We start from the raw sequence: 18,694 nt of genomic DNA on the forward strand, positions 1-18,694 counted from the left end.
GCAAGGAAGACCCCAAATACAAAATACAACGAGGAAGCTGAGCGGGGGGCAGGAAAGAAGACGAAGAATCGGATACCAAGGGAGTCGCGGGAGAGCTTTCTGACGACTTCCTGGCAGACCTTCGCTTCCCCTACCCCCGAACAGCAGTGAAAAGTAATATGAAAATGAAACAGAATACTGCACTTGCGATTCACTTCATAGAACATAAAGGGGGAAGGATCAATTCCCGGGTAAGAGCGGAAACTTGATCCATAATAATATGATGCTATCATAAAATATATATGAAAATGAAACAGAATACTGCACTTGCAATTTCACTTTCACAGAAAATAAATCGTAAGGATCAATTCCCGGGTAAGAGTGGAAATTGATCCAAAATTAAAATTGATGCAATTAAATAAATGAAAATGAAAAAGAATACTGCAATTGCGAATCCACTTTCATTGCATTCTAATCATACAAAAATAAGAGACTCGTGCCGAGCGCATTCACGCTCTCGGCAACGAACGCACAGGGCAAAAATATAATGAAAAGAGTACTTACATTTTTCAATTACACACTTTCGCCCAAAATACATGACTCGACGCGAGCGTCGCCCGCCCTTGGCACCGAGACATAATTCAAGGGTATCAATTTCATGAAAAGAGCGGAAACCGCCGCATCTACGGCGATAGCTCCATGTTGGCTCATAAATAAGTAATGAAAATGAAAACAGTATACTTAAAGATTCATTTTCAAGTCAAACAAACCATTAGTAGAAAACACAATATAAACAAAGCATACGACAATGAAGCGGGCAGAGAGCGATGACGAACACGTCCTTCACACCCGCGGCCGAAAGCAAAAGTGATTCTTCACCTCTCAGGCGCGCGCACTGTCGGACAAGCAGTTAACTACCGTTCTCCCCTTGTTCGAAGCTTACGACCGTTCCAGCTGCCGCTAGCTACTTCCTATTGTTAAAGGACCGAGGGTTTGTATTCGTGTCGGAACAAACAGGCAATGAACCGGGTTAAGGCTGAGAGAGGTCAACCACAACTCTCGTCCAGGCAGTTTTAAGAAAGACTGATGCTGTGGCTTGGGTGCGTGGTCCTTGACCACTCTTCACTCGATATATGCACACATTGCCAGATCTCACAAGATTCCTTGCTGTCATCTGCGATTTAACCAGAACCAGCTAGGCGCCAGAAATTATCCTATTGTTAAGACCGAAGGTTTGTTCGCGTATGAACAAACCATGTGTTAGTTTATTAAAAGCTACATAACTTTAACTAAGTTTTCACTAATATAACTAATATATGACATCTACTGACAATAATTTTTGTACTACATACCTGATGCAAAAAAGTCATGTAATGTTGATGAGCTGTAGCCTTATCAAAAAGCAAGTTCTGTATGATAAGTGACATTGGGGCACCAGTACCACCCGCTTGGTTGATTTCAGCCCAGCGAGGGTCAGTTGCTGGTGTGTCATCAAGTACAAGAGTTGATACCTGAATAACAATGCTGTCTAACTGAGTGTTGTCTGAACCTGGGAACAGCTCATCCAACAAGGCCTGAGGATACAATGTGAAGAAATCATATTCTCAACGTGTCATAACACTAGTGTAAATTTAAGATTAATGTTATAAAGTAACAATTTTACCCTAGAATTAAGGATATATAAATAAATAATACCTCATAACATTTAAAACAGGACAAATTGTAACTTTCCATTTGGGATATCATGAGAATAATTACAATCACTATAAAGGTACCTGTGCTTGAGCAATGTTTTTCTTGTTGAAGTGAAGAAATGCTGCTTTAAATTTTGCTGTATTATCGCTGCTAGCTGTGATAGAATCTAGTCCAGTAGTCGTGAGATTCAGTGTTTCACATACTCTTGATGATTCCTCAGCCACACTTTCGTTCAATATGACACTTAAACAAAAGTGAAGTACCATTAAACTTCACACTCAAATACAAAAAAAAAAAAATTGGCAAAAACCCAAATACAACAGATCCTTGCATACATAATTATGTAATCATGTCCACATCATATACTAACATACGAGAGCAAAAAAGTATTCTATAATCTTTTTAAAACATTATTTTCATGTTTGAAATACACAACTTGCAAACAATTTGCTTCATATATGACTACATAAATGATTGGAACAGAACATCTGAAAGCTAAATAACTCCTAAAATGAGCAATACTCTATGTAATTATTTCAGCATCTTTTTTATAGATAAAAAGTACAAGGCAAAGATCAATGTAGTTGGATGCTGCAAAGAACCTTTAATAAGATCTACGGTATGGTGAGCAAAACATACTGTAAATGCTACCCTCTGACTAGAGTCAAGAAAAGAAATCTGACTAAATGTCATAGCCATGAATCTTATCCATACTGGACTAAGTTGTCATTAAAAAAAAAAAAAAAAAAAAAAAAAAAAAAAAAAAAAAAAAAAAAAAACTAAAGTAAAGATGACATTGGATGATGCAGAATAAAAATACATTTTTTACTTAACTGAAGCAAACCATAAACTGTATAACACTACTATATCTCAGTGGAAATGGCAAGCTTTAATTCAAGTCCACAGAAATTACCTTGACTGATTTAGGTGTTGATTAGTAGTGATTGACATTATTCCATGATTGGCAGAGAAGAATAGAGGCAGGCCTTGTGATCGTCCAACACCCAAAATACTATCACCTGCGCCAGAAAACTCGACCCTGTCACCAGCATCACCTTCACCAACAGCTGAAAAAAATTTTGTACAGAAAATGAAGACTGTTTGGAAGAGTATCAAAGTTATTTAATGCATATACAAGGAGATAAAAGTATTTGATATGTTCACATCAAGTGAATAAGATGCTTATCTCTGTAACATGGAATTTACTTGGAAAAAGTGTTCATGTAAGGATTGTCTTCATGTAAAGAATGTCTAAGGTGAATATCACATGACAGAAACTTAACAGAGTTATAGTTATCATTTGCACCAATGACTTCCACTAAATCATATCATTAAGGCCAGATGACAAAAGCATACTTATACAGATTTGTTCCTAACTTTTGTAATTTCTCCTTCATGACATGGGTTTTCAAATGTCATGACCTAGGATTTGGTTATGTAAGAAGAAACCACATTTATTTATGACCTAGAATTTTGTTATGTAAGAAGAAACCACATTTATAAGATTTTCTTATCTTTAGATATTTTCTATTCTTATAGTACTTTTATTAGGCACCCTACTCCACAGAGACGAGTGAATAGCAACTTTGAAGTATTCTTCCTTGATAACCAAGGATAATACTAATTACCATTCCAAGTGAATCACTACACCTACTGTTGCTGAGGAAGTTAACTTACTCCAAAACAGGAATAAGTTCGATGGATTCATGACCCTGGGATGCTTGCCTTATCTATAGGTAATATCAAAGTATGTGGCAAGTTACTCAGCATATCATTAATTTCATTCATAATATTTTTAATCAGTATTATTTACTGTCCTAAATTGTACAAAATCTCGATAAAAATTTCACTAAGTTTGCACACATTCATTAATTCTATTCAATATCTTAGAAGTAATTTCATTTTTATCTAATTCTGTTATAGATATAAATCTAGAACCAAGATTATAAATACTTAGCATATCAAGAAAATTTTGATTGCCTGTTATTAAATGTTCATATACGCAATATTCATTGTAAACCATAAACTACAAAACTATAGGTAAAAATTAATTCTTACTTAAAGGAAACATGATATTGTTATGATACAATAAAGTTTGTTCATACTTACCTGGCAGATATATATAGTATAGCTGTATTTTCCGAAGTCCGACAGAATTTCAAAACTTATGACACACGCAGGTGGTTAGTACCCATTCCCATTTTCTATTCAGATTTTCTAGTGCCACTGTCTCCTGAGGGGAGGTGGGTGGGCACTATGAATATATATATCTGCCAGGTAAGTATGAACAAACTTTATTGTATCATAACAATATCATTTTGTTCATGAGACTTACCTGTCAGATATATATATATAGCTGAATCCCACCATTGGAGGTGGGAAGAGACAGAATAGGATTCAGGAAACAAATTACATGTAGATGATTGACACCTTGGTTCCTTACCTGTTAGCATAGCTGACTTCGTGATTACTGTCACCCAAGTCTGCTTCTGCTTTACTAGAGTCTCCAGCAAGGTAGTGACCTGTATAGCTGGTGAGTTCTAGATGATCTGTCAACGGGGGCGTGACCACAATGTGACTAGACCACCTGACCAAGCCTAACTAAGTTATGATAGCATAACTTAAGCTAAGGACCGGGAAGTCCGCCTCTGGCAGCCGACCCAACAACCATAAAAACACAATAATAAAATTAAAAAACACTTCCTAACCATTTTCTAAAGGATAGGATGAGTGTTATTCTCTACTCGCAAAATAGTATCTGCGGAAACGTATGGCCCTAGCGAACAGCAGTTCTCATACGTCGTTTTCACATCTCACAGGTAGTGTGAAGCGAATAACGAGTTGCTTCGTCAAAAGGTGGCACCCAGAATGTCACTGAGTGCAAAATTGTTCTGAAATGCCACTGAGGTTGCAATCGCCCTCACCTCGTGAGCATTTACTTTCAACAGTTTAAAATCACTGTCCTGACAGTTTGTATGAGCATTCTTAATAGTATATTTTAAGAAAAACGCTAGTGCATTCTTCGACATTGGCAAGTCTGGCCTCTTCACCGAACAGCACAGATTGTCCCAAGGACCTCGACCTTCCTTCGTTCTATCCAAATAAAATTTGAGAGCCCTGACAGGGCACAGGACTCTCTCTGGCTCTTGACCAATAATTTCAGCTATACCCTTGATTCCAAAGCTCCTGGGCCAAGAGTTAGACGGGTTTTCATTCTTGGCTAAAAACGTAGGGCTCAAGGTACAAACGGCGTTATGTCCTTTAAAGCCTATATGTTTGCTGATGGCTTGAACTTCGCTAACTCTCTTCGCCGTCGCCAGAGCAGTTAGGAAAACAGCCTTTCTGGTCACATCCTTCAAAGTTGCAGAATGGAGAGGTTCGAACGGACTGGACATCAGGAACTTCAAGACCACATCCAAGTTCCAGGAAGGCAGCTTTGGCTGAGCCACCTTAGTGGTCTCAAAAGACCTTAAGAGATCGTGAAGGTCTTGTTGTTTGCTAGGTCCAGACTTCTGTGTCTAAAGACCGCTGACAACATACTCCTATATCCTTTTATTGTTGGGACTGCCAGCTTTCCTTCTTTCCTTTGATAAAGGAGGAAGTCGGCTATCTGATTCACAGAGGTCGTGGTTGAGGAAATGCCCTTCTTCCTACACCAACTCCTGAAAGCGGCCCACTTCGATTGGTACACCGCAAGAGAGGAAGCTCTCCTTACATTGGCAATAGCCCTTGCCACTGGTCTTGAAAAACCTCTTGCTCTGGCCAACTTTTCAATAGTCTGAACGCAGTCAGACTCAGAGTGGGGAGGTTTTTGTGGTACCTCTCGAAGTGGGGCTGTCTGAGTAGATAGACTCTCAAAGGTAGCGTCCTCGGGAAGTCTACTAAGAAGGTCATGACCTCTGTGAACCATTCCTTCGCAGGCCAAAGCGGGGCGATCAACGTCATCCTTGTCGCTTCTGACGCCGCAAACTTCCTGATGACCTCTCCCAAGATCTTGAACGGGGGAAAGACACGTGACCTTCGCCTTGAAGGGCTATGCCGAAAGACTATAAAAACGCATATTCGTTTATCACCGATGCCGGACGGCGAGGTGACGATTCTGTAGGGCATGTGCCCAGCAGGCGAAAGTCTATGCCTTTTAGAGACCGATGTTCCTGATAGCAAGATATCCTCATAGTAGTTGAATCTCAGCCCAGGAGAAACAACACTATGCGGCAAAGAAGGAGGAGGACAGAGAAACAACCTACTTCTTCACAGCCGAATCGAGAGAAAGATTTTTCAGAATCTGCACCCGTGCTTATCAATGACTGAAAACGCTAACCGCTATTTCATTACTTTCCGATGAGAAGACGAAAAAACCTTGGGAAGAACTGAATGCAGAACTGCTTCTCATGGGCTGAACCTTTGGAAGCAGAGCTGCCAAGCCGGGGAACAGGCGCTGGCTTCCTACACATCTGTTAAATCGCGGTGAACCAGGAACAATTGCACACCTACGAATACAAGATATTTATAAAAATAAGCTCAGATGTCTGGAGAAAAAACATTACTCATTATCGTAGTGCTATGCAGCGGTAGACTAGTACAGAATTCTGTTACAATGCGGTAAACAGAAAAGAAAAAGTCTAAGAGATATCTCTGTTGAAAAAATTCTCGCAAAGCTAAGGTGATGTTCATTCATGCATGCGAGAATCCCCATTAATCAAGAGACCAAAGTCCGTGATTATTGGCCAGAGATGCGGTTAGTCAGTCAATCATGCAGGAGAGAGAGACGTAACCGACCGTGCATCTCAGAGAGCCAGCTGGTACTGAGCTGCTATTACAGAGACAGCAGTCTAATACAATGTTAGCCATCTCGCACTCTTCAACCTGAGTTGCCAGCTATTCCATTCTACAAAGGAATACGTTTTGCTAGAACCATCGAGCAGAAAGAAACGTTCAAGCAAATAAATATAAGTGAAACGGATTTCAGTAAATACGGAAGCTGAGTTGGTGTTGTCGTGACAATACCTTAATTATCTAAAAGCGAAACTGGAAACTCCTGGAAGGTTGCAGGGAGCCCCGATTTGCAGTTCAATTAGAATACTAGTCCTCTCGGTCGCCCTCCATAGAGCTAACTACGGTACGCGTGTACACCCTGAACAATTCAACTGCTTAACAGAATCATGTCGTGAAGGTAATATACGCAGTAAATTGTAGGTATCTGTACAACGACCTCCATCCCACATTCTTTTCTCGACGAGAAAGAGAGTAAGGATTGGAGATCGACTGCCTTCGTTCTCTTAGTCAAGAGAATGAAGAAGTCTTTCCCGAAGGAAAGCTCCAAGTGTGAACCAAGAACCAAAGAGGACAGTTCAAGCTTCTTATCTTATTGGGCAGAAGACTTCATGGACATTGTCTATGAGTCTGCTTTGCCTGAAGAGCCTCAGCGAGGTAGTGACCTATGACAGAGTTCTTCTGGATCTTGTCAATGGGGGCTTACCCGCTTACACGACAGAACCTTATTAGGATCTTTGTCAATGGGGACTAGCCCACTTACCTGACAAAGACTTCTAGATCTTGTCAATGGGGGCTTACCCACTTACATGACAGAATGTTTAGGATCTTGTAAATGGGGGCCAACCCACTTACATGACAGAAACTAATTCAGGAATTCGAGCATATGGCGGTGTTCTCAAATTCGAGGTAAAAATAATCAGGAATTCTCGTCTAGCTCCCCTTGGGTCCTCTCGATTCCCATAGAAATTGAGGAAGGGGCAGGATTCCTGCTCAATGACTGGGCTTACGCCAGGTAGGACCCGAAGGTCCCCCCTCGGCAGCGCAGTCCTGAACGTAGAAGAGGCGTTTCTATTGAATAATGGCGCCTGCCAGGAGTCGCGAAAGGGCTTCTGTTTCCTGGAAACCTGTCCCAGTAGAGTAGCCAAAGAGACTGCTGGACGACTGGACGACAGTGCCGGAGGTATTGGGTAGCCTTTTCCTGCAGGCTGACGGCGAGATCCTTGACCACGGATTGAGGGAAAAGATGACTCGACAGAGGGGCAAAACAGCAACTCTGCCCTCTGTGAGGGAGAAACAGACTTCGCTGCGAAGATACAGTACAAGGCCCTCTTCTTCAAAGGCCTGGTACAAAAGTGGGTAGCCAGTTCATCCGAACCATCCCTGACGGCCTTGTCCATGCACGCCCCCTCGACGGAGGCAGGGCCTTCCTAGAATCCCTCCAATCGTGGACTTTCTTGAAGGCTCTCTATATAGAAAGAGACGTCGTCATCTTCACAAAGCCTGGTGTTCTCGTCTTCGATGAGGCTAACTGCGAAGGAGGAGAACGAGGGGCAGAGGGTTGGAACTTGTCTACAAACAAGTCCCTCAGAAGGCGGGCCAAAACCTGGTAGTCCAAAGTTGACGACGAAATAGAAGGCTGCTCTTCATCCGCAGGCTCCAACGAACTCAATAACTCTCTCTCTTCAACGGGAGCAACATGAGAGTCTTCAAAAGTACTAGGAGGTCTAAGACCTTGAGGCCCAACTCTCATAAAAAAAAAGGACCTCCGCTTCGAAGAAAAAACTCGCCGCACAAGGCTGGGAATTCTTAACAACAGCCTCTGAAGCGTCTCGAAGATCCACGAAGGGGGCATCCTGACGAGCGTCCTGACAAGCCTCCTGATGAGCGTCCCGACGAGCGTCCTGAAGAGCGCCCTGACTCGCAGCAGCAGCATGAAAAGCGTCAAAACAAGCAACATGAGGAGCGTCATGCCAGGCAGCATGCGGAGCGTCACGAAGGGGAGTGAGAGGAGCGTCATGTCGAGAAGTTCGGCGGTCCCTGCTGCGATGAGCCTTACGGTCCAGAGAAGAGTGTCTGGGGCGACATTCATCAAAAACTTTGGACACACGCTGGGGTGTCAAGCGAAAACCAGAGGGCGACACAGCAGAAGAAGGGGACGAACAAGGAGAAGGAGAGGGGGACTGCTTAGTTCTCTAGATAGGCAGCCTCGAATCCTTCCTATGTCGACGTGGCTCTGCCTCCCTCTCGGCGATAAACGAAGCCAACTACTGCTGCAAACCAAGCAAAATCTCCTTCGTAGGGGAAAACTCCCTTTCAGAGGAAGGGCTGATCCTGTGGGAAGAAGAGGGGCGAGGGGACGCCTTCCTCCTTCTCACAGGAAAAGCTACAGCCCTCTCCCTGGAGCGACTGGGGCGCTCAACAGCGTCATCCTTCGATGACGTCCTGGTCCTCTTCTGCGGCGGGAAAGCATCAAAACTTTCAGGCGACGACAGAAGCGCATCTGGAGAAAAAGGACGTGAAGCGTCCTCCTCTCTGAAGCTTCTCTTAAGAGGGCGAGAGTCCTTCCGAGAGCTCCACCCCTTGCGCGGGAAGGACGCTTCGGAGGACGAGAAGTAATCCTTAAGGATTCGTGCACAAGCACGATCCTTGGCAGCCTAGGAAGCGTCATCAGGACCTGCCGAAGGGATGCCAGACCGGTGGGGAGCCCCTGCAACCCTCCTTCGGCTTTCGACTTGCCCACTCCCTGATTTCCTGGGAGTCTGACAGAGGTCCAGGCCTAGAGGCATTATAGGGCCGATCTGACGCCCCCTCCACAACACTGGGGGCCCTAACATTATCACTGCATTTCACAACACCACTTTGGGGAGCAAGCACTTTCGATTCCAGGTTATGGATGGCATCCATAATCACCGACAGGGCATTACCTTTCGCAGGCACAATCTCAGGGCCCGAAGGCAACACCACAGGGTTAGGAATAACAAAGTCTACAGGAGGGTTAGCAGGTGAAAAACTACTACCCTGACTTCTACTCGCTGACACGCTCCTGGAGGAAGACCACCTGATCCTATCACGCTCTAACTTACGCACATAGGAATCATAAATCTTCCAACTGGAATCAGGCAAACTCTCACACTCCTTACACCGATCATTTATCAAGGATACATGTCCGCTACAGCTCGTGCATACAGTGTGGGGATCTACCGAAGCCTTCGGTAGCCTTACCTTACACTCTTCCACACAACATACTTGGTAACTAACAGAACTAGATCCAGACAACTTAAACCAAGAAAAATCTAAGCAAAATCCAAAACAGTCCACAATAGCATGTGCCTAGCCACAAATGCAAGTTAAAAGACCAAAAGACAATCAAAATACTCAAGTGGCAATAAAAGTTTACAAAATCCAACGACGGAGGTACTGAAAAGAGGTGTTGACAGTACCGATGACAGAGAAAATCTGAATAGAAAATGGGAATGGTTCCTGATACCCGCCTCCAAGCGGCGGGAATGGGTACTAACCACCTGGCCTCCCACTGCGTGTGTCGTAAGTTTTGAAATTCTGTCGGACTTCGGAGAATACAGCTATATATATATATATATATATATATATATATATATATATATATATATATATATATCTGACAGGTAAATCTCATGAACAAAAGACCTTTTTAGTGATGTGGTCAACAAGCTTGTTGAAATCTCCAAAAATCAACTACTTCAAGAAGACTATAAATAAAAAAAAATGACCCTCATACATATGAGCATAATAATCATTATTAAATAAAAACTTGGAAGACATCCAAGAGGTTCACTGACAAGAAGGAAAAATGGTAACACACAACAGGATCAGCATAGTCAATATAAACCTGCATGGATTATCTCAGTCAGGTCAAAATATATAGCAAATTACACTATATCAAGACTCGAGATTCATTAAACTGAGGTTTTAGTGTAGTAATAAGCACTAGCACAGCAATTCCCTTCAAATTATACAAGACATGCCCACTGCAGGTTCATGGAAAGTGAAGCAAGTGACTGAGACACAGGACATAGCTGAGGATCCAGATAGCAAGTGTGTGGAAAGACTACGTTCTCCTGTCTGACATACAAAAGACTGGTGAATCTGAATAGACATACGTATATCATTAATGGGGTTACGACACATATAGTTTTTGTGTAATTTCAACATAAAAATTTAGAGAAAATTAATACATCCTACAAGTTTTTAAATAAACATTTTCAAAGTATGAATTACAGATGTTTCAAAACAAATACTGTATGTACACATATAATTAAAAGAATAGAATAATTATCATTTAACTGAAAAATATCAAAATCATAGGACAATGAAAATAGTATATCAAATACCTGAGACACACAACACTGTGTTTTTATTATATATGTATGCTGTCGTGCCACACAAAAGAAACCTCTGAGCCAGCAAAACATTTTCAGCAGAATCTTGATAATATTCAGAGTGCTTGAGTAGTGAAAAGTTACTGACTGTCAGTGGAGGTGTATTTCCACCCGTTTCCATTGTAGCTGCAAAATGAAAATCACATTAAAGTTGTTATATACTTCATATTTACAATTAATTTTTTTGCATTAAAACTGAACATAAAAATTATTATGGAATAGAATAGAACATATTAAAAGGGAGATTTAAGGCCAAATGCCAAGCGCTGGGACCTACGAGGTCATTCAGCGTTGGAAGAGAAATTGACAGTAAGAAGGATTGAAAGTGTAACAGGAGGGAAACTTCTTAGCTGCACTCTAAAACAAATGTTAGAGAGGGTGGGAGTCAGATGGAAGAAAGAGAACATGAACAGATGTGCAGTAAAAGGAATGAAAGAGGTTGCAGCTAGGGGCAAAGGGACAGTACAAAGAACCTTAAGTAATGCCTACAGCGCGCCACTTGAGGTGCACTAATGGTACTACGTATCCGCTTACGGGAATTATTGTGGAAGAAAAATGAAAAAAATTCCCTCAGGATTAACGAAACGTGAAATATAGGAAAGACACTTTAAATATATCTTTATATTGAAAGTCCACCATCTTTGCAAAAGGAAACACTTAATGATTTTAAAAAAACATGACCCAAAGCAAAGAGTTTGTCAAAAAAACTCCAAAGTTCCAGCTTGTACACTGTTATTATTCAGATCTAAATTTGATTTTGGAGAATCAGCTTTGGCCTCATCTTCAGTACAGTAATACCTCGACATACGAGCGCTGCAACATCCGGGCATTCCAAGATACAAGCCAGCCTCCGAGCAAAATTTTGAATTGAGATACGAGCACGCGTACAGATGCTAACGCTAGAGGGTTAAGCGCTTGGGAGCGCTCAAAGCCCACTTCACTCGTTCAGTTCAAGTGGTCGTTGACTTCCGTACACATCTCTCGAGCATCTCCCATGTTGTGTTTGTGCTATTTACGTGATTTTCACTGTATTTGTGAACATTCTTTGTAATAAGTGATGGGTCCTACGAAAGCGAGTGGTAAAGTTGGTGGTGAGAAGAAAAAACGCATGATGACAATGGAGACGAGGCATGAAAGTATTGAGAAGCATGATGTCCGCGTGAGTGAGTTGGCACGTGATTAAGAGCGGAGTGCATCGACAATATGTACAATCCTCACACAGAAGGATGCTATCAAGAGCACAAAGGCTTCCAAAGGCATAACTATCATGTCTTAGTTACGGACAAATATAAATGACGAGATGGAGAGGCTTCTGTTGCTGTGGATTAAGGAGAAGCAGCTGGCAGGAGATAGCATTATTGAGACAATCATCTGTAAGAAGGCCAGCGCAATCTATGAAGATTTGAAACAAAGGGAAGCAGCTGAAGGTGGGGAGACATCAACTCCAGCTAAGGAGACGTTTAAAGCTAGTTGTGGATGGTTCGATAATTTTAAAAAAGCAAACTGGGATCCACTAGGTTGTGAGGCATGGGGGAAGCTGCGAACTCAGATGTGAAAGCTGCGGAGGAGTACACTGAACGTTTTGTTGCACTTATTGCTGCGGAAGGTTACATCCCCCAACAAGTCTTCAACTATGATGAAATGGGCCTTTTTTGGATAAAGTGAAAGTGAGGCAAAAAGAGCTAAGACAAGTGAAGAACAGTAAATTATTACAAATTGAAATAAGTAAAAAAAAAGTAAAAAAGAAAAAAGTTAAAAAATAAATTTAAGCTAAGTTCAGTTAAGTTAATTTTAAGTTCAAGTGTTACATTATGTGTAAGGAACAGTATTAAATATGGTACTGTCCAATTCTCTCTCCCTCACTCAATCCTCCTCCGCGCATACCGTTGTTAGCCGCTTTCATCTGTCTTGAAGGTAAGAACTCATAATAAAACCATATTTTATTTCATATTACAGTACACGTAATCATTTATCATATAATTTTATGTGTGTGTACACTATGTCTATACAGTATAGCAATTAAAAAATTTTTTTTCCATTGTTATTATCATTGGTTTGGGTGTTTTTAGAGGGCCGGAGCAGATTAAATTTGTCAGTTATTTTATATGGGAAAAATTTAATTGAGATACAAGCAAATTGACTTACGAACTCGGTCCAGGAATGAATTATACTCGTATCTCAAGGTATTACTATTTCAAAACAATTTGTCCTCCATATTGATCTGTTCATCAGATATCTACACTTTTGAAAGATTTTTAGGGGGACATTTTTCCATAAGAATAGCTTCATGTGTTTCCCAGTCTCTTAACAACTCAGAAATCTCAAATTTCCTTGCAACAGCACAGTTGTTTGATTCCTTGAACTATTTAATAACCATTAATCCTTTAAATTAGCTACATAACCTTCCTTTGCTGGTGGTTCCATAATTGCAACCCTGTTGTCCAAGTCTCATGACAACTGAAAAATCTATGTACTAAGGATATTCTAGTCACCTACAACAAGGTAAAAAAAATTAATGTTTTTCATATATTTTCATCAAATTAAATTTTTACAAAATCATATAAATCCTGGTCATTTTAATTTCTGAATAACATCTAACCAAAAATACTGAGTAAAAGTTTGCTCATTTCTTTTGTAAAATTTAATACCTAATCTTGAATATAGTTAAATTTACCAGACATAATACGACCAGCAATCAACCAAATAGGCTTTTGTAAATCAAAAGTTGAAAACGAAAAGGAAAAGAGATCAGCTATCAAAATTATATTTTCATAATAAAATTAAGTTTCATATACGTATATACTTACCGAGTAATTACATAGCTAAAGTATTCTACCTCACAGCACAACTTCTGATTTCATTTTGTGGTAGTGTTCAATTGTTTTACCTAGGTGACAGCCCCACCCTATGCGGGGAACACCGGAACAAAATGGCAGTCATTCAACAATTCATTTATGCCCTCACATCCAGGAGAGGGGAGGAGGGAGGGCTCTTACACTATATAATTACATGGTGAGTATATACAAAACTTGACTTTTATTATGAAAAAATCATTTTCATCTAAGTAATTTAGCAAGTAAAGTAGTGCCTCAGGATACAAAATTAATACGTTCCGAAGCGACTTTCGTAACCAGATTTTTTCGTATTTCCAACCACGTTTTACATGTAAATTGCCTAATTCGTTCCAAGCCCTACAAAAACACCACAGTAAATTTTATAATAAAGCTAAATTGACGAATAAACAATGAAATACAACAATTTGGACCATTCAATACCTAACATAAACTATACTATACCTGTAAATAAAGTGTATTAGCGTACATGGTACAAGCGTACATGGTACAAGAAAGTGGTGACAGAGGAGGAGGACAAAAGGCAGAAAACATGAGCACTTAACTTTACGAAACACATTAAAAAAATGGCAGAAAACATTAACACTAAACTTTACGAAACACATTAACAAATAGCAGAAAACATTAACACTTAACTTTACAAAAAACTTATATTTAAATTTCTTCTTTTTTTTTTTTTTTTTTTTTTACAAAATTTCAATTTTTTCACCACTTTCAACTTTCTGTTTTTTTGTATCACTTGAATCTTCCTGTTTGCTTACTACTAAAGGCCTCTTAAAAAAATATCTATCCAAGGAAGATGGCTTCTGCCTGCTTTTCACAATGTTCCTGAAACAGCTCAGGCAAATGTCATCAAACTGCGCAAGCATACGACCTGTGTAAGCCTTTTCAGGGTATCTCTTTTCTACAAATGACTGCACTTTATGAAAAGCAGCTAGAGCATCCTTAATTTCTGCCGTCGTCATAGGGTCCTCCTTCTCCTCCTCGCCGCTGCTAGAGAGCTCTTCTTGATCAACGTTATGTTGCATGGCCTCCAACTCCTTCAGGTCATCCATCGTAAGCTCCTCTTGGTGCTCCTGGAGAAGGTCATTGAAGTCGTACTCGTCGACGACCAGCACCATGGACTTGCCGAGTGCAACGATCTCGTCAAGATCTGGTTGTGAAACAGTTTCAGGATCGTCAACTGTTTCTGAATCTGCATCAGCTTCGCCCACGTTGAATCCCTCGAAGTCTCAGGTGGATATGGCATCAGGCCAGTTTCCTCCACGAAGAATTCAAGGTTCACCTCGAAACCTCCTGCCAAGCTTGATCGATGAGTCAGATGCATATCACGATATCGAAATGCTCCTTCCAAAATTCACGCAAGGTGAGGTTTGTGGTATCAGTGATGTCGAAACATCTCTTGAAAAGGTGTTTCGTATACAGCTTCTTGAAGTTCAATATCACTTGCTGGTCCATGGGCTGGAGAAGAGGGGTGGTGTTAGGCGGAAGATGAAGAACCTTGATGAAAGAATACTCTTCCTCGAGGCCAGGAGGGTGAGCAGGGGCATTGTCCAACAACAGCAGACATTTAAGAGGGAGGCGCTTCTCTTCCAAGAATTTCTTCACTGTCGGGCCGAAACACAGATTTACCCACTCAATGAACAAAAGTCTCATTACTCAGGCTTTCGCATTAGCCCCCCACATCACTGGAAAGTTCTCCTTTAGCACATTGTGGGCCTTGAAGGCTCAAGGAGTCTCCGAATGATACACAAGTAGGGGCTTGACTTTACAATCCCCACTGGCATTGGAACATAGTGCAAGCGTAAGCCTGTCTTTCATACCGACGAGGCACTTTTTTCCAAAAAAGGCCAGTCTCGTCACAGTTGAAGACTTGCTGAGAACTGTAGCCTTCCTTGATTATCATCTCATCGAACATCTTAATAAAGGCTTCAGCTGCTTTCGTGTCCGAGCTGGCAGCCTCCCCATGCCGCACCACCAAATGAATGCCAGTCCGTTCACGGAATTTATCAAACCCCCACGAGAAGCCTTGAAGTCTGGGGTTGGCATCAATGTCCCTTCTCCTCCGTCGTCTTCAGCCTGGGCAATCAGATCACCGAAAATAGCGCTGGCCTTCTGGCAGATTGCCGTCTTGGTTATCGTATTGCCAGCGATTTCTTTGTCTTTTATCCATACAAGAAGCAGTCTCTCCATCTCATCATGCACGTGGCTCCTCTTGTTGGACAAAATAGTCACGCCCTTGGAAGGTGTAGCTGCTTTCATGGCTTCCTTCTGCTTAAGGATGGTGCCTATCGTCGACGGATTTTGGCCGTATTCCTTAGTGATCACACTCAACCACATGCCAGCTTCATACTTTTTAATGATCTCCAACTTAAGTCTCCAAAGAAAGCATCCCCTTCTTTCCATGAACTTCAGCAACATTCTTGGGACCCATGGCTATAATCAAGTTAATTAACTTCACACACAACACGATAAAGTATACATACAAGTAGAAAGCAAAATCTCTAACACAAATTTACATCAACTAACGACATACGTATATGTGTACGAACGAATTCCGCGTGCGTGCGATAACGCTGGTGTGACGAAGTGGCCGAACGACGCCTTTGTGTAGAGGCATGATGGGACAGATGCTGACCAATAGGAAAACAGTATCTTACGGCAGTGACTAGCATCAGGAACCAATGGGAGAGTGAGAGATGGTGGCGAGTCTGCAGAGTTAGAGGCGTGCGAGTTTTAAAATTGTTCTCGGTGGTCTGGGCGAACCTCGGACTTTACAGTACACCCTTTCGTAACCTGAATTATTTTCGTATGCAGAAGCAAAAAAATCTTCATCTTTGCTTTCGTAACTTGGATTTTTCGTAAGTAGGGACTTTCGTATGTCAAGGTTCCACTGTAATTACATAGCTGAATCCCACACTGAATGAAGGTGGGACACATGGATATCTGTGGCATCTGGCATATGATGCATAGCTGATGTGGAAGCATGTCAAGAGTGCACTTGAACCCAGTGACACATCAGTCTTTCTTCCAACCCTGGCTGAAAAGTAAGAGGGGTGGCTAGAGGTCGGCATTCAATGTTGTCAAGACTTCAGGTTTGTTAGCTATGAAAAATGCTAATTGATTAAAAATTTGTCATTTGTTCATACACGGAACAAACCTTCGGTCTTAACAATAGGATAGACTCATACCTGGAGGGAGGTATGAGAATTCTGAACTGACTGGGGGTTCAGCACACCCGATCATATTTCTTGGAAATGAGACTGCTAAAGAAGAAGGCCTAAGCCTTTGAGATATTAGATATTTGGATATCTAACACTCAGTCCACTGGGTTCAAATACAATGAAACATGACCAGATTCATTACATACATGGGTCCAAAAGAACTATATCTGTTCAGGCAACAAACCATGTCGGCCACACAAAATGGGTTTGGCCCCACTCCTCACTCCCCTTGCTGGAGAGAGTTTGGGTTTGGCACCACTCCTCACTCCCCTTGCTGGAGAGAGGTGTTTAGCTACTGAGAAGCATATTTGCATGTTGCATGGAACATGAAAAGTGCTGTAACAGTATGGCTGTAACGTTCACCTGCATCAACCCAGTTACAATGTAAGAGTGTCTATTCTTCAAACTGCCTGGAGGAATGAAGAAAGGAGATAAAGGAAAGAAAAGAGGCTGGTCAACTCCCTCATTCCCTACTCCACACAATCATCTCAGGCAAGATACAAACTGTCCTGCCAGGGGCACTAGATGAGTCACACTTGTTGAACAGCCACCACTTGACCCTAGGAAAACGTGTCCAAGGACCTGTGGGCAACGTTCTCCATGCAGAAGAAAGTGAAAGTGGTTTGAGGTAGCCATGAATTAGCATTCACAACCTATGAACAGATAAGTACTTTAAAATGCCAGGGAGAAATGTATTCCTCTGGTGTTATGCACTTCTGCATGCACTCAATTGGTGGAAGAACTTGATGATGATGATGAGTCAGCTCATCATCGTGCAGACAACCGAAATGGTGTACTAGGACACATTCTTAACCTGGCCTGTGTTAACACGAAGTCTACGACACCTAACCACCAGTACTTGATGGAAACCTGAAGCTTTCAAACCCTTCCATGGAAGCCTAGGTCAGAGGGAAAACTGCTTACAAAGTCAGTTTCCTGGGAGATGATTGATGCATGGGCTCAAAGGAGGCTGAGAGAAAAAAGTCAGAACCAGAGTAAGGTCTCATACTCTGTACCTGAGTAAGGTCCCAACACAGGAGGTCAGGACTAATTTCTAGGCTAAACCTAGGTGTGCCCTCTAAGCTAAGAGCGTGTTTCTCAGCTCTAGAACCTGCTTGTAGTAGTAATAGCAGCACTAGTTTTCTTACTTAGAAACAGGTAGTCCTAGGTTTCATACAGAAACAGGGTATACATCAATGAATGTTTACGCCATTGGTAATAGTAATAATAATAATAATAATAATAATAATAAAAACAACAGCATCTCATGACCAATACATATACATATGGGGCAGTTTATTCACCCCCATTATCATCAGCAAGCTATAAAAACATACATCTCATCACGAGTAACAGGTCTCCATAGAAGTCCTTTCACCTTACACTTTCTTGTTGAATGAAAGTACTCCTATGCCAAAGCATTCAATTTGTCAATTACATCACCACAAAAAGAAAGAAAAAAATATATACGCATCACGTAAGCAGGTGAAATCTGGTGTGTAAGCAGGAATCCCATTGTCACCCTCCGTGAATCGGGGGGGCTAGGTCTGGACCCACGTCACAAGATGAATCAGTTATGAACTGCCCACCTTCATCGACAATAGGTTCAATGTCTTCCAAATACTCGTTGTCACTGTCATCCTCTAAGAAATTATTACTATAATCATCATCTGATAGATTTGGCAGGTACCCTGCAACACTATCATCTGACATGATAGTGGAAAAACAAAAAAAAACATAAAATAACTGC

General features: G+C 41.4%; 1 protein-coding gene across 1 annotated transcript in view; it reads right to left on the reverse strand.

The window, feature by feature from the left end:
- LOC135211075 (nuclear pore complex protein Nup133-like) overlaps positions 1 to 18,694 on the reverse strand; it is a 255,460-nt gene that overhangs the window by 113,051 nt on the left and 123,715 nt on the right. Inside the window, exons 9-12 of the mRNA XM_064244133.1 lie at positions 10,821 to 10,994; positions 2,588 to 2,741; positions 1,755 to 1,917; positions 1,332 to 1,553 (exon numbers count right to left, since the gene is read on the reverse strand). Of these exons, the coding sequence (XP_064100203.1) occupies positions 1,332 to 1,553; positions 1,755 to 1,917; positions 2,588 to 2,741; positions 10,821 to 10,994 (713 nt within the window). The remainder of the gene's footprint in view (positions 1 to 1,331; positions 1,554 to 1,754; positions 1,918 to 2,587; positions 2,742 to 10,820; positions 10,995 to 18,694) is intronic.

The sequence above is a fragment of the Macrobrachium nipponense genome, chromosome 4 (assembly GCF_015104395.2).
Source record: "Macrobrachium nipponense isolate FS-2020 chromosome 4, ASM1510439v2, whole genome shotgun sequence".
NCBI lineage: Eukaryota > Metazoa > Arthropoda > Malacostraca > Decapoda > Palaemonidae > Macrobrachium > Macrobrachium nipponense.